This window comes from Mesoplodon mirus (genome assembly GCF_964341445.2).
Source record: "Mesoplodon mirus genome assembly, chromosome: 2".
In the NCBI taxonomy this organism is placed as follows: Eukaryota; Metazoa; Chordata; class Mammalia; order Artiodactyla; family Ziphiidae; genus Mesoplodon; species Mesoplodon mirus.
The window spans coordinates 225,294,050-225,321,540 of NC_138977.1; the positions used below are offsets into that span (position 1 = coordinate 225,294,050).

General features: G+C 42.3%; 1 protein-coding gene across 1 annotated transcript in view; it reads right to left on the reverse strand.

Annotated features, from left to right (window-relative positions):
• ADAM12 (ADAM metallopeptidase domain 12) overlaps nt 1–24,467 on the reverse strand; it is a 397,973-nt gene extending 373,506 nt beyond the window's left edge. The window contains exon 1 of the mRNA XM_082637797.1: nt 23,972–24,467. Coding sequence (XP_082493923.1) covers nt 23,972–24,059 — 88 coding nt within the window. The 5' untranslated portion in view covers nt 24,060–24,467. The remainder of the gene's footprint in view (nt 1–23,971) is intronic.
• Between the last annotated feature and the right edge of the window lie 3,024 nt (nt 24,468–27,491).

Genomic DNA, 27,491 nt, shown 5'->3' on the forward strand with positions numbered 1-27,491 from the left:
ATAAGGCAAATACTAACAGCCATAAAAGGGGAAATCGACAGTAACACAATCATAGTAGGGGACTTTAACACCCCACTTTCACCAATGGACAGATCATCCAAAATGAAAATAAATACGAAACACAAGCTTTAAATGATACATTAAACAAGATAGACTTAATTGATATTTATAGGACATTCCATCCAAAAACAACAGAATACACATTTTTCTCAAGTGCTCATGGAACATTCTCCAGGATAGATCATATCTTGGGTCACAAATCAAGCCTTGGTAAATTTAAGAAAATTGAAATTGTATCAAGTATCTTTTCTGACCACAATGCTATGAGACTAGATATCAATTACAGGAAAAGAGCTGTAAAAAATACAAACACATGGAGGCTAAACAATACACTACTTAATAACAAAGTGATCACTGAAGAAATCAAAGAGGAAATCAAAAAATACCTAGAAACAAATGACAATGGAGACACGACGACCCAAAACCTATGGGATGCAGCAAAAGCAGTTCTAAGAGGGAAGTTTATAGCAATACAATCCCACCTTAAGAAACAGGAAACATCTCGAATAAACAACCTAACCTTGCACCTAAAGCAATTAGAGAAAGAAGAACAAAAATATCCCAAAGTTAGCAGAAAGAAAGAAATCATAAAAATCAGATCAGAAATAAATGAAAAAGAAATGAAGGAAACGATAGCAAAGATCAATAAAACTAAAAGCTGGTTCTTTGAGAAGATAAACAAAATTGATAAACCATTAGCCAGACTCATCAAGAAAAAAAGGGAGAAGACTCAAATCAATAGAATTAGAAATGAAAAAGGAGAAGTAACAACTGACACTGCAGAAATACAAAAGATCATGAGAGATTACTACAAGCAACTCTATGCCAATAAAATGGACAATCTGGAAGAAATGGACCAATTCTTAGAAATGCACAACCTGCCAAGACTGACTCAGGAAGAAATAGAAAATATGAACAGACCAATCACAAGCACTGAAATTGAAACTGTGATAAAAAATCTTCCAACAAACAAAAGCCCAGGACCAGATGGCTTCACAGGTGAATTCTATCAAGCATTTAGAGAAGAGCTAACACCATTCCTTCTCAAACTCTTCCAAAATATAGCAGAGGGAGGAACACTCCCAAACTCATTCTATGAGGCCACCATCACCTTGATACCAAAACCAGACAAGGATGTCACAAAGAAAGAAAACTACAGGCCAATATCACTGATGAACATAGATGCAAAAATCCTCAACAAAATACTAGCAAACAGAATCCAACAGCACATTAAAAGGATCATACACCATGATCAAGTGGGGTTTATTCCAGGAATTCAAGGATTCTTCAATATACGCAAATCAATCAATGTGATACACCATATTAACAAATTGAAGGAGAAAAACCATATGATCATCTCAATCGATGCAGAGAAAGCTTTCGACAAAATTCAACACCCATTTATGATAAAAACCCTGCAGAAAGTAGGCATAGAGGGCACTTTCCTCAACATAATAAAGGCCATATATGACAAACCCACAGCCAGCATCGTCCTCAATGGTGAAAAACTGAAACCATTTCCACCAAGATCAGGAACAAGACAAGGTTGCCCACTCTCACCACTCTTATTCAACCTAGTTTTGGAAGTTTTAGCCACAGCAATCAGAGAAGAAAAGGAAATAAAAGGAATCCAAATTGGAAAAGAAGAAGTAAAGCTGTCACTGTTTGCAGATGACATGATACTATACATAGAGAATCCTAAAGATGCTACCAGGAAACTACTAGAGTTAATCAATGAATTTGGTAAAGTTGCAGGATACAAAATTAATGCACAGAAATCTCTGGCATTCCTATATACTAATGATGAAAAATCTGAAAGTGGAATCAAGGAAACACTCCCATTTACCATTGCAACAAAAAGAATAAAATATCTAGGAATAAACCTACCTAAGGAGACAAAAGACCTGTACGCAGAAAATTATAAGACACTGATGAAAGAAATTAAAGATGATACAAAGAGATGGAGAGATGTACCATGTTCTTGGATTGGAAGAATCAACATTGTGAAAATGACTCTACTACCCAAAGCAATCTACAGATTCAATGCAATCCCTATCAAACTACCACTGGCATTTTTCACAGAACTAGAACAAAAAATTTCACAATTTGTATGGAAACACAAAAGACCCCGAATAGCCAAAGCAATCTTGAGAACGAGAAATGGAGCTGGAGGAGTCAGGCTCCCTGACTTCAGACTATACTACAAAGCTACAGTAATCAAGACAGTATGGTACTGGCACAAAACCAGAAAGATAGATCAATGGAACAGGATAGAAAGCCCAGAGATAAACCCACGGACATATGGTCACCTTATCTTTGATAAAGGAGGCAGGAATGTACAGTGGAGAAAGGACAGTCTCTTCAATAAGTGGTGCTGGGAAAACTGGATAGGGACATGTAAAAGTATGAGATTAGATCACTCCCTAACACCATACACAAAAATAAGCTCAAAATGGATTAAAGACCTAAATGTAAGGCCAGACACTATCAAACTCTTAGAGGAAAACATAGGCAGAACACTCTATGACATAAATCACAGCAAGATCCTTTTTGACCCACCTCCTAGAGAAATGGAAATAAAGACAAAAATAAACACATGGGACCTAATGAAACTTAAAAGCTTTTGCACAGCAAAGGAAACCATAAACAAGACCAAAAGACAACCCTCAGAATGGGAGAAAATATTTGCAAATGAAGCAACTGACAAAGGATTAATCTCCAAAATTTATAAGCAGCTCAGGCAGCTCAATAACAAAAAAACAAACAACCCAATCCAAAAATGGGCAGAAGACCTAAATAGACATTTCTCCATAGAAGATATACAGACTGCCAACAAACACATGAAAGGATGCTCAACATCTTTACTCATTAGAGAAATGCAAATCAAAACTACCATGAGATATCATCTCACACCAGTCAGAATGGCCATCATCAAAAAATCTAGAAACAATAAATGCTGGAGAGGGTGTGGAGAAAAGGGAACACTCTTGCACTGCTGGTGGGAATGTGAATTGGTACAGCCACCATGGAGAACAGTATGGAGGTTCCTTAAAAAACTACAAATAGACCTACCATATGACCCAGCAATCCCACCACTGGGCATATACCCTGAGAAAACCATAATTCAAAAAGAGACATGTACCAAAATGTTCATAGCAGCCCTATTTACAATAGCCCAGAGATGGAAACAACCTAAGTGTCCATCATCGGATGAATGGGTAAAGAAGATGTGGCACATATATACAATGGAATATTACTCAGCCATAAAAAGAAACGAAATTGAGCTATTTGTAATGAGGTGGATGGACCTAGAGCCTGTCATACAGAGTGAAGTAAGTCAGAAAGAGAAAGACAAATACGGTATGCTGACACATATATATGGAATTTAAGAAAAAAAAATGTCATGAAGAACATAGGGGTAAGACAGGAATAAAGACACAGACCTACTTGAGAATGGACTTGAGGATATGGGGAGGGGGAAGGGTAAGCTGTGACAAAGTGAAAGAGCGGCATGGACATATATACACTACCAAACGTAAGGTAGATAGCTAGTGGGAAGCAGCCGCATAGCACAGGGAGATCAGCTCGGTGCTTTGTGACCGCCTGGAGGGGTGGGATAGGGAGGGTGGGAGGGAGACGCAAAAGGGAGGGGATATGGGAACATATGTATATGTATAACTGATTAAATTTGTTATAAAGCAAAAAAAAATTAAAAAAAATAAAAAAAAAAAATAAGAGACCCAAATTACAAAAACTGGCACAGAATGAGAAATGTCCATTTGGCCATACACCTGTTAAAAAAGTTGAATTCATGATTAATTCCCTCTCCCAACACACACACACACACACACACACACACCTGGGAAAAGAATAGGCCTGCTAGTCTGTAAACTTAAATAGTTCATAGTCCCAGAGCTATACCTAAATAGGCCAGCCGGTTCTTATTCATAAAAATTTTTCAGCAACATGAATTTCACTCTTCCTTTGATAACCTACTTCAATTGTACATGAGCTGGCCTTAGTTTTTATGCTATTTATGCAAAGGAGTGATGGTAAACCACCAAGAGAAAAATGTTTTATAAAAATAAATAGGACACAACCTTAAGAAATGTACTTAAGAAAATTACTGTGAGTTTATCAACAATAAACTTTGATGTTTTCAAACGTTTTTCTATAAAAATGTTTTTCCTCAAACCACTGAAATCACCCAACATGGACATAAATAAAAGGATAACCAAGGCCAATATAAGGAAACAATATAAAACAGTAAAATTCATGATTTGCAAATTAGGCTGTTGTGAGGTTTTGTGGTTTGTTTTTTGTTGCTTTTGTAGATGCTGAAGTTGAGTCTGTTTTACAAAGAGTCATTTAATCCTCCAATTGAATATTGACTCATTTGGGTCAAAACCATTTGAAAAGTTTAAAATGTGGGGAGAGGGACTTAAAAGGAAAAAAATGAATATGCAGTTCGGTTTATCTTCACGAGGTCAGTAGATATTGCTAGGGAAAACTCAAAGCCAAATCAGTACAGAGACTCATACATATCCATCCTTCCATCTGTGTGCTTCTCAGTGAGATGACAGCAATAAGCTAAAACTGATAGAGCGCTCTTCAACTTTTATTAAATGATCAGCTCCTATTTTCTAGCCAATAAAAATAACGTTCAAAGAGGAGTTTCATAGTATTCCCTGGAGCTGTTTCTTTTGGATCACGCATAGATACTAGCTGCCTTTTCTGTACCCAATATTGGGACACCTGGTCTTTTTAAAACAGATTTTCCAAATGTGCTCATTCATGTACACGAAAGTTTGTACAAAGACAAAACGTTTCAGTAAAGAGTCTGGCTTCAGTGAACCACATTTGCTTAAAAGAAAAAGAAGCACATGAAGTGGGGCTCTTCACTCATTGTGCCAATATTTATTCAACAGCTGGGGTGTGCTAAGCACTGGGGACAGCAGAGAGGAAGATGGATATGGTCTCTGTCACCACAGAGCTTAAATTCTAACCAGGAAGACGAACGAATCCTCTGATAGAGAAACAGCACTTTGAGCGTGCTTAACAAGGGGAACTCTCCTCCCCTGGAGTGGGGCAGTGAGGAACGGGGTGCCCTGAAGCAGTGATGTCCAGCTAAGTAGGAGTGAGGCCAAATGCTGTCAGGCAGAAGCAAAGAATTCACTGCAGCTCAAAAGGACACACAACAGTTGAAGAGTTAAGGAATAAAAAGGCAGAAACACACAACCACCTTACTAAGAGGATGCTGCGACCAGTTCTGGCACCTGTATGTAGTAAGCTGATAGCTCTGCAAACAGAAGCTTCCAGCTGTCAAGGCCACACTGATATTAACAACGCTCATTACCAAGTAATTCGTGGTGGTGGACAGACTGTTGAGGTGGTTCCCAAAGACCCTGCTTCCTGGTACTCACTCCTGGAGTAATCTCCTCCCCGAGAGACAGGCTGCCCGGGCGCACGGCTTCTGCCCGGTGGAATGTGGCAATAATTTCCATGATTAGCTTACAAAGACTTGTGACTCTTTTCTTTCTGGCAGATGCTCTCTACTGCCTTCTCAGCTTGCTGGCTTTGATGAAGCTGCAGTGTTGGAGAGGTGACTGTCAGGTACATGACAGAGGCCTCCAGCCAGTGGTCAGCTAGGAGCCGAGACCCCGGTCAACAGTTCTCCAGGAACTGCATTCTGCCAACAGCCACACGAGCTTGGGAGCAGATGCTTTCCCCATGCAGCCTTCAGACAAGAGCCCGAACATGGCTCACCCTGGATGGCAGCCTGGGAAAGAAGCTGAAGCAAAGGTCCCGCTAAGCTGTGCCCACATCCTGCCCCACAAAACTGTGAAGTCGTGAATGTGTGTTATTTAAAACCGCTAAGTTGTGTAATTTGTTACACAGCAATTCACAACGAACACACTCATGCATGTGCATTTAGAATTTTAATATTTTCTAGAGCTATCCCAGAGAAAAGCAATCAGGGTGAGTCCTGTGGTTTACCTGTGAGTGAGAACAGAGGACTGTGTGCATAATCACCAAACAGTAAGTTTCCCGCTGCAGAGACGACATTTTAGCTAAGTCCACACGTTCCTTTAATGAAGAAACAAAGGGTCAGAGATATTGGACTTTGAAAATGCGTCACTAGGAACTTCCCTGGCGGTCCAGTGGTTAAGACCCCACGCTTCCACTGCAGGGGGCACGGGTTTGATGCCTGGTCGGGGAACTAAGATCCCGCACGCCACACAGCGAGGCCAAAAAAAAAAAAGAAAAGAAAACAGAAAATGGGTCACTAGTCTTATCTTTCCTGTGACTCCCTGAAGGTCAGGACCCACCTCCAGGAAAAGTCCCCGGGGTCTACACAGTAGAAGCCTCAAGTATTGCTCTAGTCGGTGCCTTCCTAGAAAGATGAGCTGTTCTCTCCTCAAACCCTGATGCCCCCCTATCAACACAAGATGGGTCAGCTGCAAAGGGTTCTGAATCTGGACAGACACTTGGAAATTCTGGTTCTTCCCATGGTAGCCCAGTGGTTTATCACGTGGACTCTGAAATCAGCTGTCTCGTTTGGTCCCGACTCAGCCTCTCATCAGAAGCAGGGGCTAAAGCAAGTCACAGGTTCTCCTTGCCTTCGTCCCTGCTTCTGTAAAATGGATATAAAAATGGCACACACCTCCCAGGGCTGCGAGATTTTAATGAGAGAACTGGTGGAAAAGGCTTAACCCAGTGCCTTCCATTTCTGTAGTTCCTATTTGTACAGTAATTCAGGTACAAAACTCCAGTTGTGCTACCTGCTAGCTGTGTGTCTTCGTGCAATTTTAACTTCCTGAGCTCAGCTTTCCTATCTGGAAAAGATAGTGACCATATATCTACCTCCCAGGTGAGTGGTAAGGATGGACTGAGAACAAAGTAAAGCTCACAGAACAGTGCCAGTATACAGAAACCACAAAACCAAAAACGCCTGTATGGAGTCCCTTAATTCTGTCCTCAAAGCATGAGCAATTACCATAAGGAGCTATGACTGTTATTCAGGCACAAAGGTAAAACTGTAACCAGGAGCCCTTGGGTGTTGTCTGATAATATGCTGAACTAAGACTGAGTGGACATTTTTGAAAATGCATTTGCTTCCTTGTAACTCAGGGGAGATGGTAGCTGGAACCAACAGTTTAAGAAAGATTATGGAGATAAACAATCTTGGCAGTGGGGGGAAATATCTTTCCATTGACTTATTTTTTTCTATAAATTGGGAAAATAACACCATTCAGTCTTGGTGGAACATTTCTGTCAGATTCTGGAATGCTCTAAATTTGCATTCACTGGAACCACAAGGATGCAGAGCCTCTCACTGGCTGCACTGCTGTAATCACATACTCTAAGTGGTAATCCACACAAAAGTTAAGAGCGTACATCTATGCTCCCCCCATAAAATGTGAAAGATTCCTTTCTATCCCTACAGCAATTCTTATTAACACCTACCCAGCACCCCGATGAGCGTGTTCAATTTTATTTTCCTTTTTGCAATTCTACTCTTAGTTCTCCTCCCAAACCCCTTTCTCGAGAAGCCAAGAAGCCGGGGGGGCTGGGAAAATGACCCTGGCCTGGGTCTCCTTCTCCAATCCTGATGTCCCGCCCATAATGTGCCCCATACAATAGAGAAGGCGGAAACTAACGCACATGTTGTTTGCCATGACTAAGTGATATTTGCAAGAGTTGACACTATTAAGGCAATCTCAAATGGTCCTTGTTAACAAAGAGATGCCCTAACCCAAGGTCAATAAAAGCAAAGAATGAAACATGAGATTTAAGGTGGGAAAAAAAGGAGCAAAAATGTCCGGCTCTCCCAAACCTCTGTTGACCTTTGGGGTTCACTTGTACACCCATCTACCAAGAGCAGGAGGGGAAGGTGGTTGATGTTGAGAAATGCATGTCTCCCAAGACAGGAGAGCAAATCCACATCACTGAAGGACCGGGGGAACATGTGCCCCGCAATCTAAAGGGCAGACTTTAAATTACAAGATGCTTTATATACACAATTGATACTATGTATAAAATAGACAACTAATGAGAACCTACTGTATAGCACAGGGAACTCAATGCTATGTGGTGACCTAAATGGGAAGGGAATCCGAAAATGAGGGGATATATATACGTGTATCGCTGATTCACTTTGCTGTACCGTAGAAACTCACATAGCATTGGAAAGCAACTATACTCCAATTAAATAAATTACAGAATGCTTTTTCCAACATTTCCCTCATTCAATGGTCTCTGCAACCCAGTGAGACTGGCTGTCTCCGTACTCTTCTTTGACGAATAAGGAAACCGAAGTTCAGAAAGACTGCGTAGGTTCCTCAAGGTCACACAGCTACAAAGAGGCCAAGTCAGAACTCAGAGCCAGGCCTTCTCACTCCAAAATTCTGGCCAAGATCCCAGTGAGCTTTCAGTGTCATTACTACAGCAGGAGAACACATGAAATCCACATGGAAGTGACATCAGGGGAAGTAAGTCAAAGAAATCTCATTATTTGATGCCACTTATGCCCATAAGAGAAGCAGAAACTTCTCTTAGGGATCTTTTGTGCTTTAGACAGCTGTTTTGACTTGGCTTTTCAAACTACATCCTAGCCAGTCCCTTCTGCCACCCTTGTTGGAATCACTTTCTTACTGGGCCTCTGTAACCAACAGCGTGGCTCTCCGCTGTGTTGAGTGGACAATGAGGGTTAAAAAGCACTTTAAGGGTGAGCAGAGACAAGAAAAAGAGACTGAAACGCGTGTCAGCTTTGAGAGGAAGTTTCAGGAGGACCATCTATTACAGCTGAATAAGACTTTCCCTACTAAGAAATTGGAAACAAAACTTAATGAACTGAGTAGACAGAATCTGACACATCCAAATTTACATGACAAATCAGGCATCTGATTTTTCTAGAGAAGTCAGCAGAGTCATCAATCTCTATGGGATCATATTATTCATTCCAAAAGGTACAAAGGTATACAGATGAGGGTTTCAATCATCAGCTCACCCCATTATACAATCTACTCTCTGTATCAGAATTTTAAAGCATGGAACAAATTTGATATACGCTCCTGGAAGGCTCATATGAATGGAATTCTGTTGACACCTGCGCTGGCAGAGGAATGGCTTCTGGGTGGGTGTGCTGGCCTTGTTTCCCAGCTGTTCTCATTTTGCCTCAGCCAGAGGGAGAAGGGAACAGCTGATGGCTTCACCCCCAAAGCCCAGCTTGGCCCCATCATCAGCACATCTCACCCGTGCAGCTGCCAAGGCAAAGACTAACATACCAGCAGGAGAGCAGCTGACTTGCTTTTCTGACCGAGCTTTTGGAGCAGTATTGGAAGCCAAGAATCAGGGTACTGGGTGGGTTCAACTCATCTTCTGTACATCCTTAGGATCCACTCACTCCACATGCCAGGGGGTGAAGGTCTGCATCTGTTTTTCTCACCATCATATCCTTAGCCCCTGGTACAAATCCAGGATGACAGCAGGCAAATATACTGACTTAGAGAATCAAAGAATCAATGTGGGGGACTTCCAGTTCTGAAAGCGTGGTGGTGAACCGAACTGATGCAGATAGAAAACCTTCCCACTGCAAACACATTAAAAATGCTAAATAAAATGTGACATTTTTATAGTACATACATAACTAAACTAGAAAGAAAGGAAAGGAAATTACCAGGACCCATAAATAAAAAAGGAATTCATAGCCAGAGCATTCAAACACTGCCAACACCATGGAAATCTAGGAGACGCAGTAGATACAGGCCTTCAGTCTAGGAGCTGTAATTTTAATGACAGGAGGTATGATCTGGAACACACGAGATGGGAAACTGGAGCTGAGATCCTTGCAGAAAGCCAGCATTCTGCAGGACTGCCCTTCCAAGTTCAAGGGGCTAGAAAAACTCTACCAAATGCCCCAGGGAACAAAGTGGCTATGTTTACCCAGACTGCTGGTGAGAGTTAGGCAGTCTCCCGACAGAAATCAAAACTTCAAGCCTCCACATGGGTGTGGAGACCAAAATTACAATAACTACGTGGTGTAAGATTCCCAAGATGAGAAATTAACATAAAAACTGGCCTCAGATGAGTAAAACCCTTGAAACACCTATCATAAGTAAAACTCTGCTCTGCTGGACCTTTCACAATCCCAGGTGCATAGGACGCTCATGGAGGGGATAGTGGTGGAAAGGAAAAAACTGAAAATGAGTTCATAATTCAAAATTGCAAGGCATTAGAAGAGATAATTTATGACAATACAGATTCAGCACCCTAAGAATTAGAGACAATAGAATAATCTAAGAGGGATAACAACATATGCATCCCAAAGTTTTAAAGATGTAGAAGAAAACACAGAAGCCATAATGGGAGACAGTAAAAGGACATTATTTTTAATGATCTATCAGGTTTAAAAAAGAACAAAATTAAGCTTCTATAAATGAAAACTTAAAGACATTGGAAATTGCAAAGTAAGTCCATAGACTGTTTAAACAGCAACCTAGACACAGCTCAAGAGAGAATTATGAAATGGAATCTAGATTGAGAGACGTCACCCAGAATGTAAAGCAGAGTGATAAAGAGACAAAGAGAAACAGCATGACTGAATGATAAGATCCAATTACATATAAAAAAGTTCCAAAGGAGATATAGAGAAAATAAGGGCAAGACAGTCATTGAAGAGATAATGACTAAGAACTTTCTATATTTGATTGCATGTAAGAAGCATGGCAAGGTCAGATATACATAAATTAAAAATGAGTCCACATCAAAAAACATGTTAATAAAACTACAGAACCACAAACAAACAAAAGACAACCTTAAAAGGAACCAGATAAAAAGGCAGGTCTAGTGCAAAAGAACAATCATTAAACTAAAGACGTCTCAACAGTGACAGTAGAGGCCAGCATACCATAGGTAATACCTGCTAAAGGACAGTAACTGTCAACCTAGAATTCTGTATATAGCTAAGCTAACATTTAAGAAAAAAAGAAAACAAGCATTTTCCAGTCAAACAAATACAGAGCATTTGCTATTCACAGACTTTCAACGCAACATGATTTTGATAAAAAGCAAACTGAATCCAAGAGGCAGAAGAGGTTTGCGAGAAGGCATGATGGAAAAAAAGGCACTGGTTACATTGGATAAATCAAAATAAGCCTGCACTACTAAAAACAAAAGCAAAGTCTACCACCACCCCACTATATTTTTTTGATGAGAGATGTGCTTCAAAGTGGTAGACTAAAATGCTAGACAGCAATAATAATAAATGGAAGAGACAATGAAAGACACGGAAGCATTCTTGGCCAATTGTGGTATTTGGGAGGTGGCCAGAGTCACTGGCTACCTTTACACTTTGTTACTTGAAGTGCAACGTTTGATATTTAACAGTACTACTAAATTGTGGAAACCGGATATAGAACCTCTAAATTAACAGAGCTGGAGAGAAGTAGGTGTAAATAATCCTTCAGCAATATAAAAGGAGACAGAAAAAAAAAGTGCCTAAAAATAGCAAAATTCAGTAAACTTTTAGTAAATAGAGAACAAAATGGAAGATGAGTTCAAAAACATCAAAGGTCACAATACACATGAAGGGATGGACCTAGTGAGTTAAGAGACAGCAATTATAAAGTTTTTAAATCTAGGCATATTTTGTTTGTAATAGACATATGCGAAAGATAATGACATGGAAAATTTGAAAGTAAAGAGATAGGAAAAGACATACCAGAAAAATATTAACCCAAAGAAAACTGATACAGTAATATTTGTCTTGGACACATCTGGAGCTGTACATAGTTGAATAGACACAACAAACTAGCCTCAAAATGTATGATGCAAAAACTGACAGAATTACAAGGAGAAGTGGAAAATCCATGATTATATTAGATTCTTAAAACCTCTCTTAGACACAGAAATACTGAACGAGAAATGTTAGTCATAATATATGATATGACATCAGTTAACAAGCTTAATCTAATTGACATATCTAGAACCCTATACCTAATACTTAGAGCATATACATTATTTTTAAACACACATGTAATTTTTATAAAAATTTACCATGTATTAGCTCATAAGGAAAATTTCAAATGCATGAGAGTCAATAGGACACAGATCACTTTCTTTGACACCAGTGTAATAAAATCGGATATCAACAACAAAGATAACTAATCTTACCCAACCATTTAGAAAGCAAAACACACACTCTCTCTCACATACACACCAATCAAAACATATGTCTAAATAACTTCGCACTCCAAAAATCATAATGCAAGGTATAGATTATTTTGGCCATGATGATAACACAAACCTAACAGCAAAACAATGAAAGCAGTAATTGGAGGGAAAAGTTCAGCTTAAATGAAAGAGCTTTCAGAAGAAGTGAGAAATAGAATAACAGTGTAAACCCCAAGAAAGTAGAAGAAAGGGACAGAAATTAATGAAATAGAAAACAAAAATAAAAGATCAACAAAAGAAAAATGCAGCAAAATTATTTCAGAAAGAAAGAGACCATATGAATAGCACTATAACCCTTGAGGAGATTAAATCAACTATTAGATTTCTGATGAAGAAACACCATGCTTTGATGATATTAAGTCAAGTTTCAACGACTGTTAAGGAAAAAATAACCTCTTATACCTAAGCTGTCCTAGGAATAGAAAAAGATGTAACTAAAACTCCCTAACTCACTTTCTGAGGCTAATAGTAAAGCTTTGAAATGAAAACTAAAAGATATTTGGAGAAAGGAAAATTAAAGACTAATGGTGGTTATCAACATTGTCCTACAGGGGCTAAAATCCTAAATAAAATTTTAGTAAATGGGACCCAACATTGTATTTTTAAAATGCACCCAAATCATGGAAGATTTATTCTAAGAATTCAAGGATGGTTTAACAACATAAAATCTATTAATATAATTCACTACACTACTAACAGAATAGAGGAGGGGGAAAAAAAACCAACAAATGAAAAACTAATCATACCAACAGATGCTGAGGAAAAGTTTTTAAAAAAAATTAAACAACTATGTTTATATGTTAAAAAGAAAACATTTTAGCAAACTAGCAGTATAGAGAAATGTTCTTAGTTTATATTAAAAAAAGATTAAATGACATACATAGCAAAATTTTGCAGTAAGCATCTTAATCAATAGTGAAAAGCTATTCTCATTAAAGTTGGGGGAAAAAATCCCAAAGACATTTGCAATCACCACTTTTGTTTATCATTGTAGTGGAGGTGCTAGCCAATGAAAGAAAAGAAATAAAGGAGGTAGCATGTAAAAGAACTGTAAAGGAAAAAACAAAAATTACCATCATTTTTAGATGATAATTAGAATTTCTATGAAGTTAGTCTACAAACAATTAGAACTAATAAAAATCAAGCATGGGGCTTCCTTGGTGGCGCAGTGGTTGAGAATCTGCCTGCCAATGCAGGGGACACGGGTTCGAGCCCTGGTCTGGGAAGATCCCACATGCCGAGGAGCAACTGGGTCCGTGAGCCACAGCTACTGAGCCTGTACGTCTGGAGCCTGTGCTCCGCAACAAGAGAGGCCGCCATAGTGAGAGGCCCACGCACCGCGATGAAGAGCGGCTCCCGCTCGCAGCAACTAGAGAAAGCTCTCGCACAGAAATGAAGACCCAACACACCCAAAAATAAATAAATACATTTATTAAAAAAATCAAGCATGGTTGCCGAATTCAAAATCAAAGTACAAAAATCAGTAACACTTATTTATACTGAAAATGAAAATATCAATTAGAACTTTTAAAAAAATATAATTCCACAGATAAAACAAGAATAGCCATGAGCTGGTACTTGCTGAAGCTGAGTAATAGACACATGAGTGTTCATTATACCAGTCTGTCGACTTTTGCATATGTTTAAAATTTGCTGTAGTAAAATTTTTTAATTAAAAAAAATAGTGATGCCATTCAGAATAACAGTGAATCTAGTAAGTACTTAGAGTACCTTGAAATATATCTTACAAAGATGTGCAAGAACTTCAGAAAATTTTTTAACTTACTGAATAAAATTAAAGAAAACGTATAAAGAAACGACCACATTTATGGCAGGAAGCTTTGATGTCATGGGAATGTCAAGTCTCTCCAAATTAATCTGTAAGTTCTCACTGAGTATTTTGAAGAACTTAGCAAGGAGATTCTAAAGTTCATATGAGATATTAGCATTTCAAGAATACTCAAGACAATTCTATAAAGGAGAGGAAGGGAGACAGGAGGAGGAAATTAACCTTTTTGAGCACTTAGCATGGGCCAGGCCCTGTTCAAAGCACTTTCCATGTATTATCTCATTTAATCTTCCTCACACCCCACCATGGGGGCAGATACTATTATTATCACCATTTCATAAAGGGAGTAACTGGGGAAAAAAGAGTTTTCATAATTTGACTGAGGTTTAGGGTGACCAACCATCATGGTTTGCTCAGCTCTGAGGGGTCCTGAGATGTAGGGTTTTCAGTATTGAAACTGCGAAACTCCTAACAACACAGGATGGTCACTCACCTTCCCAAGGTCACATGTCAGTAGGTGACAGAGCTGATATGCAAACCACGCCAAGCTGACCCCACTGTCTGCCCCCCATACCACCATATACCAACCAATCTAAACATGTAAGACTCGTTATAGTACAGAATACTGAAAATAGTATGGTATTGAAAATAGGATAAATAAAAATAGTCCAGCAGAACAAGGAACCCAAAAGCATATCTGTCTAGACTTGGTGTTTATCAGAAGGAGGAGAGGATTCAGTAAATGTTACTAAGGGGCTTCCCTGGTGCCGCAGTGGTTGAGAGTCCGCCTGCCGATGCAGGGGACACGAGTTTGTGCCCCGGTCCGGGAAGATCCCACATGCCGCGGAGCGGCTGGGCCTGTGAGCCATGGCCGCTGAGCCTGCGCGTCCGGAGCCTGTGCTCCGCAACGGGAGAGGCCACAACAGTGGGAGGCCCGCGTACCGCAAAAAAAAAAAAAAAAAGTAAAATGTTACTAGGATGGTGGGTTATCTTATCTATATGAGGCAAAATAGACCATGCCCTCATACAACAAATAAAAATGAGTTCCAGTTACACTAAAAGTGAACAGCAAAAAGTTAAAATTTAGAAGAAATTATAAAAATCTCTTTTGGAGCTCAGGAAAGAGAGAAGGATTTCTTAAACCACACTTAGAAAGAAAAAAATGGGCAAATAATAAGTGATCCAAAGAAGAAAAATAAAGAACAATATAAACACAGTTCTTAAGAAAAGTCTTAAAGTCTCTAGGAATCAGGAAAATACCAATAAAAACAATGAAATATTTCACATCCAGCTTGGCAACGTTTAAAAGTCTGAAAGTGCCAAGTATTGGCAAAAATATGAATAACCAGAACTCTCTAACAAGTAGGCATGAAAATGGGTGCAACCAATTTAGAAAGCAAAGTATCAATGTATCTCAAAGTAGAAAACTGGCTTACCCTCCGATTCAGCCATTCATTTGTAATAGCTTCCTTAGAGCTCACGCCTGTACATGAGGAGACAGGCACAAGTATCCTTGCACCAGTGCAATATCAAAAAGTAGGGGAAAACAGATATTTATCCACACAGGAGTCTACAATTTATGGTTTAACCATTCAATTAAAAGGAATGAAGCAAGCACATGTATCAGTAAGAATAAGTCTTTAAAAGCACAGTGATGTTTAGAAAAGTGCGTTGCAGGACTTCCCTGGTGGCGCAGTGATTAAGAATTTGCCTGCCAATGCAGGGGACACAGGTTCGAGCCCTGGTCCAGGAAGATCCCACATGCCGCGGAGCAACTAAGCCCGTGCGCCACAACTACTGAAGCCCGCATGCCTAGAGCCCATGCTCTGCAACAAGAGAAGCCACCACAATGAGAAGCCTGCACATCGCAACCAAGAGTAGCCCCCGCTCGCTGGAACTAGAGAAAGCCCGCGTGCACCAATGAAGACCCAATGCAGCCAAAAATATAAAAAAATAAATAAAGCAAGTTGAAGAAGTCTGTTGTATACAGTAGGGTACCATTTATATAATATTTAATACATAAATAATATCAAATATTGATTAGAGATACATGTATATGTATAAACACACATATATATATTCTATCTACCAATTTCAGAATAGTGGCTGTCTTTTCAGAAAGAAGGTGAAGAACTGGATGGCTGGAGAGAATCAGGAGTGATTACAAATAAGCTTTAACATTTAACATATTTAACTTTTAAAAATTCTGAAGCATCTATAGTAAAACTTGGTTGGCAACAATATGGATGTGTAACTTATTCTATGTCTTTTTTGCAACTTTTACAATATTTCACATTTTGTGAAGGAATGGATAATGGGGCCAAAATTCTTTTTCATGATCAATCTCAAATTATACTGAAATTGGCTGAATAAATTATTTCAGTTTAGAAATTTTGCTTAGCTTGCCTCATTTTAGGAATACATGTATTCCATCAACCAAGGTGCAGCTGCATTTTAAGGTATAACCTAGACTCTTAAGTTCTGATGCAGGTTCCCAAGAACACCACCAAACCCCCAGGATTCAAGACAATAAAATCAGGTTCTCTGATGACATTCAAATTCATGTGAACATAGATCTCATGAGAAATGCTCCATCCTATCCTGGCTTTAATCACAAATATAGCAAAACACAAAACAAGGAATCTTTTGGTCAAATTGCAGGCCAGTATTTACCACGCCCTGCCAAGAGAAGATGTCAGGGTATATCAACAACAGTTCTAAGAATGGATCGTCTAAAGGGATCAGGGAGGCCAATGTTTCCAGGACAGACGGAAGGTCCAGAGTTAATCCAATGAGGTTGCCCAATTCTTTAAGCAGTTGCCTAGAAACTGAGCTCTTAGTGTCACCTGGGGATGACATAAAAGCTTAAAGGATAAAAAATATCAATATGATGCTGAATTATTTGGCTTCTCCATCTCATCGATCAATTGGAGGCAAGGTATACTGAACATTAAATAAAGCACAAGGCACCAGGATGAAGAATGAGCTGGGGTAAATATAAGGACTGAAATGGCAGCTTGTCAGAAAGTATGGTATTCAAGGCACACATTTCAACTGGCAAGTAAAGTTCATTTGAATTGCGTTATCATTCCGTTTCAAAGCAAACTACGTTACAATCTCATTGCTATAAACATTATAATTCTTTCAAAGATAAAGTATATAGATGACAAAATGTTTACTACGCCTAGGCTAAGACCTGGTCCCTGTCATGAGAGCGCCTAGAGATGGCCCTGCATCGGCCCCTTAGCAGACACTCAACCATCTGAAGCCACTTAGCAGACACTCAACCATCCGAAGCCATGGTTTCCTCCTCTGTAGAGTGAGGGCAATAACAGGACCAACAGCAAGATTCTTCCCCAAGGATTGAGTGAGACAGTGCGTGCAAAGACCTTGCAATAGCTCCTGGCACCAAAGCACTCAACAACTGCCTTTTTAAGTAACCGTGTGCTGGTATGAAAACTTTAGGTTTCATAAAATACTACAGAAACACACATAAAGAAACAGCTACTGCAAGGGCACAGAAACTATTTCCCAAAACATTCTGTATAGATTATATCAACTTCACTTTCTCAAACCCAGAGAGCTGATAATTAAAGGACCGCACATATTGCAAAGCCGTTTCATACAGCTTTCAGTGGGCACACAGCCAAAGGACTATAGGCCTAGCCATTTGATACAGAAGGAACATCTGAAGATGTTTCTCACACCTGTCTTTATAAATCATAGATAGCGCAGGAACAGTTTAGCTTTAAGAGGCCTCTGGAACATACTCGGATACAAAAAAAAAAAAATTTTTTTTGCAACTGTAATGAATTCATTACAGCATCATCTACACCAGAAAGAAATATGCTTAGCTTCTTTAGATGATGTAGTTGCATTCCTTAGGGAAAAAAAAAATCCTTACAGCTTCCACAGCTGCAACATCTATCCAATTAGGTATATGTTGACTTTGCGTATTTATAGATTTTTAAAAGAAAGTTTTGAAACATTTAAAAATGGATGTAATTTTTGTTTCCACAAGGAAGGAACAGAAAGAGGCAAATGACAAGTGAGAGAGAGGGGAAGAAACCGTGTCTGTATATAGAGGGCCGTGATAAAAGCCTGCGCTGACTTTTTTTTTTTTTTTTTTTGCGGTACGCGGGCCTCTCACTGTTGTGGCCTCTCCCGTTGCGGAGCACAGGCTCCGGACGCGCAGGCTCAGTGGCCATGGCTCACGGGCCCAGCCGCTCCGCGGCATGGGGGATCTTCCCGGACTGGGGCACGAACCCATGTCCCCTGCATCGGCAGGCGGACTCTCAACCACTGCGTCACCAGGGAAGCCCCTGGGCTGACTTTTAAATGTGCATGGCAGACTCACAGGTGTTTATCTGCACTCCCTCCTGAAAGCCTACAATATAAATAATAACATAAAAATAATTTTAAAAAAACAAAGAATCGGAGAGAAAATAGCAACAGGTAAGAGAAAGCAACAAGGCTTTAGAAGACGTAAGACAAGTGGTTACCTACTCAGCAGAGGAGAGAGAACTGGAAACCTGTTGCCTGGAGAAGAGAGAAGCCATCTAGAAGGTGAGATGGATGAGAAGAACCTTGGAAAGACTTGGAGATGGGAGGCACTGGGCACCTCTGATGGTCAGTACAGGCGGGGCTGAAAGACCGTCCAAGGAAAAGTTAGAGCTGTAGGTCCCTTGCAAAGCCAGTACAGCTAGGTGACTACCCCTCCCACTTCATCAGACACAGGAGATGTATTTTCTGCAGACGCTAAAGCAGAGAAATTCTGTACACAAGGATGCCCGGCATAGCTGAGAGTGAAGAAGTGTTAGCAGAGTGCCAAACTGAAAGCAAAAGGATTAAAAAAAAAAAAAAAAAAAAGCAAAGCACACTCATGGGTGAGACATCCACCTTAACCCTGTTCTACTACTCAGCTCACAGGCCGTATGAGCCAGGCTTAAGTCCTCAGCAGGAGGTTTCAAAATTCTTCTTTGGGGAAACTGACCAGCCTACGAAAAAGACAGTCAGTGATGTATGGAGGTCCCCCAACCCAGCGAAGGCCGACCAGTTTACTAAGCCCGTCTTTGAAGCACACAGAAGTTTCAATCAGCTTTGTAGTGTCTCATTGTTACATATAAACAGACAGCCAAAATAGACATTTGAAGAAAGCCAGAGACTCTAAGGAACAGAAGTGGGGGAGGATCTGAGAGCTGATAGTGAGAATAAAGTCAGCCAAACAATGTTTAAAAAGTAAAAGTTAATACATGCCAAGAGTTCACCGAAACCTTACATCCATTATATATATATATAAAAGAACAGAACCTTATTTGAAAAAAAGGAATATTCATGGAACAAGAAACATTTCTTGGAAATTAAATATGTAGTAGCAGAAATAAACAACTTGAGTAGCAGGGCTGGAAAGTGAAATTAAACAAACTCTCCCAGAAAGTTGAACAAAGAAGACAATTAGAGGATGTTTTCAGGAAGTTGGGACATTCAGCTAAGAGCAGTTTCAGAAAAAGCATGACAAAAACAGCGAGGAAGAAATCATTGAAGAAATAATAAAAGAAAGTAAACTAGAACTTCACAGCATGAAAGTTCAAACAGAAAGTCCCAGTACGACTACTGATAAGAACTTAGCTAAAGCACATTATCATGAAATGTAAAAATACTGGGTATTAAGAGAAGATGATAAAAGCTTTGAGAAAGAAAACAGACTACATATAAAGGATTAACAGTCACCATGCTATCAACTTCCCAAGTGGCAATGGGCATAGAGACAATGAAGAAATGCCTTATAAAATACTGAGGAAATATGATTTCCATCTTGAAATTTTATTCCTCAGTAAACTAACAATCAAAGGTGATATATATTACCACCTTTAATATATATATCAGGGGTGAAATACATATATGTGTGTATGTATATATACATATACATATATATATATAAAATTGCTGGTTTGCATATATATATATTTGCGTTCAAGACACACATTCTAAACTGCTTTCTTACTCATAAAACTCTGTTTCAATTGAAACACCAAAGTATACAACTAAAAATATTTACTTTTCTATCTTCCCATGCAGCAAGCAGTGGCCCTGTGTCACAGTCTAGCCAAGAGAAAATCTGCTACAAAGGTTTCTGGAAATACTTCTATTTTCCCAATAAAATAGATTGGCTGACTCTGCTTTTTGCCTCTTTTGCCTTATTACGGCCTAGAATGCAGATACAATGCCAAAATGTACAGCAGCTATCATAAGACCATGAGGCATTAAGCATAAAAGCAAAAGCCAACATGCAAGTATGGCAGACACAAGCAAAAGTAAAAGCTCAGGTGCCTAGTAGTATCACTGACTCGCTACACCAGCTACTACACCGCTTACTTCACAAATGCTCGGGATGTAAAGATTTTAAAAAATTTGCTGTACAGTAACTCCCCTACACCCGAACCTTCAAGCTGCGAACTTTCAAAGACATGAACATGGGTTCCACTAATGTCAGATGTGAGTGAAACTGCAGCTCGCCCTCCGTCTCCTGTTGCTGACGATCCTTCAGCTCTACCATCTCCCACCTCCTCTCCCTCCTCCAGTCAGTAACTCTCCTTGCCTGTTCACTCAGTGCCAGCCCCTGGATGCCAGCTGTTGTACTGTACTACTGTGCTTTTCAAGGTACTGTACTATAAGATTAAAAATGTTTTCTTTATATTTTGTATTTATTTTTTTAAAGTATTATTTGTGTGAAAAGTATTATAAACCTATTACAGTATGGTACTATATAGCCAATCGTGTTAGTTGGGTACCTAGGCTAACTTTGTTGGACTTATGAACAAATTGGACTTATGAACGCACTCCCAGAACGGAACTTGTTCGTATGTACGGGACTTACTGTGGTCAGGTTTTCTGTTACTTGCAATGGAAAGTATTTAATCATTCCTAACAAGTTATCAAAAAAATTTATCTCCCACATGCCCTTTTAGGAAGTTACTAGAAGATGTGCTCCACAAAAATAAGGCATAAACTAAAAGAAGAAAGTTATGGTGCTCAGAAAACAGGCGATCCAACACAGGAAGGAGGTAAGAACAGTTTCCAGCATCTTGGCAAGAGAGTACTCCTGAGACAAGAGTTGACATGCAAGCCTAAAAAGTAACCAGTTCACACTGGAGCAGGAAGAAAAGGGCTCCAAGAGAGATAATACCAAGCAAAAATAAATAGTGAATAGATTACCTGATGTGTTTGATCATATTGGAAGGAGTTTACCGATTCTCACAGAGGGTTTGGAGGTAGAGATTGGTACACAAGAAACAAAACAAAATGGTTAAAAAAAAAAAAAAGCAGTTATTAGCTCTAGGAAAAACAAAAAGTTGAAAGAGGTATGAAATGGAATTACAGAACACTGTGTGGCTCAACCATAAGCAATATTTGCTTCATGGTACAAACATTAAATATTGGTTTTTTTATTATGTCGGTATTATACTGGAAAGTCAGAAAGAAGAGAAGCCAGTGTGGATGGAGTCGTGAGCATGGGAGAGAGTGGTGAGAAAGGAGATAACAGAGGAAAACAGGAAATACGTTATACTGAGGTTTGGATTTTCTTAAGAGCCCTAGGAAGCCACTGGAGAGTTTTAAACAGGAAACCAGCAGGATCCAACTCATGACTGAGACTGATGACTTTGGCTGTGGTGCTGGGAAGAGTACATTGAGCAGGGACAAGAGGGGAAGCCAGCAGATGAGTTAGGAGGCTACTACACTAGGGAGAAGAGACTCTGCAGAAGAGATCAAAAGAAGGGGAAAAAAAGCGGCCGGGGCTGGGGAAGGCCACTTGAAACAGGGGGAAGTGGGTAGATGAGAACACATTTTGGAGGTTGGTGGCTTGTGGAGGGAAAGGAGAGACTCGGGATGACTTTCTAAGTGTTTGCATGAGGCATCTGGAAAAGGCAGAGGATGTTATTACCGAGTTGGAAAGATGGGGGCACGGGGTGGAAGATGGATTCAGGAGTAGAGAGTCTGGGATCTAGGGTTCTGTTCTGGACCTGTTAGAGCTGAGATGCCAATGAAGGGTAACACGCAGAGAGACAAACCCCAAAATATGGTCTGCCTTAAACAAGTAGTAATTCCTCCCTTTTTCTTGCCAACACAAAGAAATGTTTCATTATATGCTGTGATTTGGTGCACTGATTGATTTAAAACCCGATACCGAGAATCCAAGGATAAACAAGCAGTGAATCCTGGGATATCACAGCATGTAACCCATTCTAAACGTTTAGGCTTAACCGGCTTTCTATTTTGAGTCATATCTATCCTAAGGAAAAACTACCTCTACCAAAGCTGCAGTCATAAAATAATAAGTCCTTCCTCCATGAAATAATTTCCCATTATTAGCTTGATTTAGTAAACATTTTCCTCTAAAAAAATAAAGTATTGTCCATGCTCAGTAGACTTCCGTTTATGTGTACAGAGCATGTGTCAAGTCCAAGGCCACCTCAGGCACACTTTGAGATTCTGTTTCAGTTTTTTAAAAGTTCTTTCTCAATAAATACTCAAAAGGACCCATTTGTACAAAAGTCTTTCAAAACATTTTTGACAACTATTAGTTTCACTTGCAAGTCATACAGGTTTTTAACTAAACAGTCAGCAGTATTCTTTCTTGGCATGCTCATTGCTTCTTCCTTCCTTTGAGCAATCTTTTTACTTAATCATTAATTCCCAAATTGGTCTTCATTGCCGTGTGGATTTTATCGAGAGCTGGGTTTTAGCCACATTACAGTAGATGCGGTGGGGTACGGAGGTGGGGTGGGGTGGAGGGTAGCAGTGGCAATTACAAAATTAAACGTACCATAAGGTGGTAACAGTTCGTGATTGAGGCCAGTTGTTGAAAAATAATGCCTGTCACAGAATCACAGAAATTTAGAGCTGGAGGCCAAGGCAAGTCTTTCATTGGTAGGTCGACAGCGCCTCTAGCGGCAGAAAGACGGCGGTGGTAGTGACGGCGACCGGCAGAAACTTCAGAATTTTTAAAAAGGCACCTGCTGTTTGTTTTCTCATTGTGCAAAAAGAAAAGAGCCACAGGTACCCACTTAAGGGGATACAACTCGGGAAAACCTAGATCTATAAAACAGCTATAACAGCCACACTTTGGCTGAACGTGGAAATGAGTTGTCGCTTTACATAAGGTTGATTTAAGCGATTATTTAGCTGAGAACCTGACGGAGTGGCGGGAAACAAAGATTCTGCTCACATCTAGCCGCCACTGACAACTACGGAGGTATCCGGAATTAGAAAGAGAGGGAAAGAAAATTAAAGAAGTAGGCAAGAGAGTCCATTTTTAAAGTGGAGAGCGCCGTGGAACGCCGCAGGCACACCTGCGGGCACGGGGATGGCTCACCTGCGCGGTTACTGTGCGTCCCCCCGGGTGTATACGAGGGGGAGCAGGGGTGCACAGGAAACCTCATGGAGGGCTGACCAGTCAGAGATGGGGGGATTCACTAAGGGACAGGGTAAGATGACCCGACGCGCGTCATCCCGGGCGACACGTGTAACTGTCAAGACACAGATACCCTGGCAAATGATCCCCGAGATGGGAGGACACGCGGCAGCGGCCCCGTGGCTGGGCCACCCGGGCTACGCGCTGGCGGCTTCCAGGCCCGGAGCCAAGGGCTCTCTCCTTCCCTCGGGAATTGGCACCTGGGGTGGGGGCCGCGGGGGCGGGGGTCCCCTCCGAGCCGGGAGCCCGAGCCCGGGGGCTCCGCAGCTGCGTCCCTGCGCGCCGGGTCGCGGGACAATCCCGCCACTCGGCGTTCCCCCCAGTGCGGCGCGTGGTGCCCCCGGAGGGCGAGTCCCCAGCGGGCGGGCGGGGACAGCGGGGGACCGGCGGGGAGCCGCCTGGGCTCGGCGACTTACCTCGGGCCGCGCGCGGCGCCAGCAGAGCCCCGGCCAGGGCGAGCAGGAGGGCGCGGGCGGGGGGCGCGGGCGGCGGGCGCGCTGCCATCGTCGCCGGCCTTCCGTGCAGCAGCAGCTCTCGGGGCCGGGCGGCGGGCGCTGCACCATCCCCCGCGGGCGCCGAGCGGGGGCCGGGCGTCGCGGCCCGAGGGACTTCCTGCTGCGGGGAGTCAACTCCGAACCCCTCGCGCAGCGCCCGGCCGCTGAAGAGCTAGTCTAGGCTTTCATTTTTTTAAAAAAGTTTTCCCCGGCGCGTGTGTGTGTGCGTGTGTGCGTGTGTGTGTGCGCGCGCGCACGCTGTTCTGGCACGAGCCAGCCTTGACCGTTGCAATAAACGAGCAAACTGTCCGAGTTGGCCCGGGGACGAGGAAGATCGTTAGGGAGAGGAGGCAGGCCTGTGAAATGGATCCACAGCCAACAGTCACCGTTCTCATCACCACGGAACAAATTATGGTCTCCCCCGCACCCCCGCCCGCCCGCCCGCGGCGTCCCGCGGGTCCTAGAGACCGGTCAGGGGCCCCCGCCAGGGTCCCGCCCAGAGCCGGCTCTGGCCCACCCCCGGGGCGGCTCGGGGCAGGGCGCCTCCCGGGCCGCGCGCCCCGGCGGCGGCACAGACGTGGCTCGGTGGCGGCGCGGGCGTCCGGAGCGCACACATCCCCGCCCCGGGATGATGTGGCCGCGGGGCCCCGGGCGCGCGGCTGCCAAGAGCACACGCGGCTGCACCGTCCAGCTTTCCAGTCTGAGGCTGGAAATGATGACTCGGCTGCTCGCTCCCGGAACGCGGGTAGCAGGTCGGCAAGGCTGTCCGCCGCCCAGGCGGGCGTCCCCGGGCCCCGTCCCCTAAGCCCCCAAACGGACATCCCGTGCGAGAGAATGAACTTGGACCTGCAGGCACGCGACGTCTGGGCATTCTGCTTTCGATGCACTGCTTTAGGTTTTACGTTGATAGATTGGATCAAGTTTCTCCTCCATGGCAGGACCCCCCAAAAAAAGCGCACGGCGATTTTCCCCAGACTTTCCTGATCGTGAGAAACGTCTGGGTTTGTCTGTTAAGAATACAGAGTCCCAGGTGCCCTCCCACGCCCTTGAAATGAGCCTCTACAGGCCGCGGGGTCGGGGGCCACCCGGTGTTTGGGAAATACCAGTGAAGTGTATGGAGGGCCTTGCCTCCCAGTCCGCGTTCTTGGCGGTCTCCTCCTCTTCTGCCTAGGAAGGCCTCAAAGAGACATAATAGGAATTTTAACAGCGGGACTTGCCCTCTCCGAGACCGCGGGAAGCAGCAAGGAGAGGGCTACACAGACTACAGGAGGGGTCAAGGATGGGTGGCCCCCACCTTGTGGAACCACCATGATCCCCAGCCGTGGCCACCTATCAGAACCCTAAGGGCTAGGGAGATATTAACACCGCCACTCAGGTTAATTAGAATCTCCAGCCATGGACGGAGCCGGAATAGTTTCCAAAGCCCCAGGTGATTCTCATGTGCAGCACTGAGGGAGAACCACCTGCAGAAATCTGTCCTGTGACCTCCCACCGATTTCTGAGGGAAGCCCCATTCCAAGAGGCGTTTAGACAGCATTTGAGGGAACTCCCTTCCTCACCATCTCTTTTTACTGCAAAGTGGATTTTCTCCTATCTTCCTCCCACCCCCCAGGTTTCTGCAGTGTTCCCAAGGACGAGCTCAGCCCCTCTGAACAACGTGCAGGCCTTTTTAAAAAATAAAAAACCAAAAGCCAGAGGCACAGGCCCCAGGACCCCCTTCTCAATGCCAGGACATCTCAGCACTCCATCTGGAAGCCAGGCCTGGGTCCAAGCCCCAGTTTACATCCAGCCCTACTACTCACCCCTCTGCCTGTCCTTTCTTTGTTCATTCATTTGCTCAATCAGCAATTAGCAACGCTCTGTTAGGGACTTGGGAAACCAGATGGATGAGAAATACCTCTTGCCTTCAAAGACTCTTCTGTCTGGTAGGACAAACTGATCAATCACAACTATTGAATGGTGTGAGCTGCTTACTTGGCCTCTTTAATAATCATTAGGTTGTTTGTTAACCACTATGTTATTTATTACATATTCATATAATCGGAGTATTGTGATCAAGTGCTTCCCGTGCGTTGCTTCATTTTAAAATCCTGAAGATCCAGATGAGGAAATTGCAGCGTCTAGAGGTTAAGTAGTTTTCCTGTGGTCACAGGGCTAAGAAGTAGGTCAGAGCCCACACCAGATCTATTTGCAGATGCGGCCTGTGTCTTTAGTTCTGATTTCCAAGCTTCAGGTTTAGCATCTGTTAAGTGAAAGTAAAATACAAACCTTCCAGGTGGTAGTGAGCATTAAATGAGCTAGGACACCTCCCCAAGCCTCGGGATTCCTGATGTTTGTCAAGAATTCAAATCCTTTGGCATTTACACTGGCGATCCCTCTTACAGAGGTCTGGGAAGGACAGTTTTAGCGAGTACCCAGGTGATTCTGATGCTCCTGTTCCACAGAACTTTCAGACACTGAACAAGAGAATTTTAAATGTTTCCTTTGAGATCAATGAGGGAGACTCACTCTAGGATGAGCCCAGCTGCTGGCCTCTTGAATCTTTCTGACGGGTTAAATTGTTTACTCGTAGTGGAAGTAATATGCACTGTGCACTGGACCAGGGGCTTTATACACTGTCTCTCCTAACGGTCCATTTCTTTTTCTCCTTTAATATTCAGCTCTTGACTATAGAAGTCCAATTTTTTTTAAAACCTGGAAGCTGCAAAGCTCTCTCCAAAGGGCTAAATGTGCCCCCCAAGACTGTCCTTGGTTTGTTTTTGACTGAATGAAACAAAACAGTCAATGCAGAGGGGAAAAAAAGAAGGATAGGGAAGAAAATCCTATCTACTAGCCCTGGTTTCTCAACCTTCTAATCCACCATCTCTGTGAAGCAAGGAGCCTGGGCTGACACTCTATCCATAATGACTTCATGACCCTCAGTAACAGCCAGCTAGGCAGAGGGCGGATCCCACGTCCGGCAGATGGCCGGCCTCTGGCTGGGAACTCTGCCTCTGCCCCCGCAGGAAATGGAAGCTGACATGGCATTCAGTACTGGATTGCTGGGTAATGGCATGAGGTCAGAGGCCAGGGTCTGCTCATTAAAATTTCAGATAGATGGTTTGTTGTCTTTTCCTTTCCAGAAAAATTGACCTTTGCAATACCGTTTCCTGTGTGCTATTTTTGCTCCACAGCCTGGGCATTCACAATGAACAGGGCACTTATTTCTCACCCAAGCTCCCATTTAGCTCAATCTGCTTTGAGTCCAAGCAGGTGAAAAAATGGAGGCAAGTGTTCCTAAGGCAGGACGTTACAGGCAGCGCCTCCTGATTTCTGCTGTAAGGGAAGGGCCAGCCTCCTTGCCGCTCTACCTAGTGATGGAGCTGCAGACACAGGCTCGAAAAACTGCTTTTATCTCTCCAAGCACGGTTCCCAAGGCTTGCTGCAAAAGTAAACAAACACA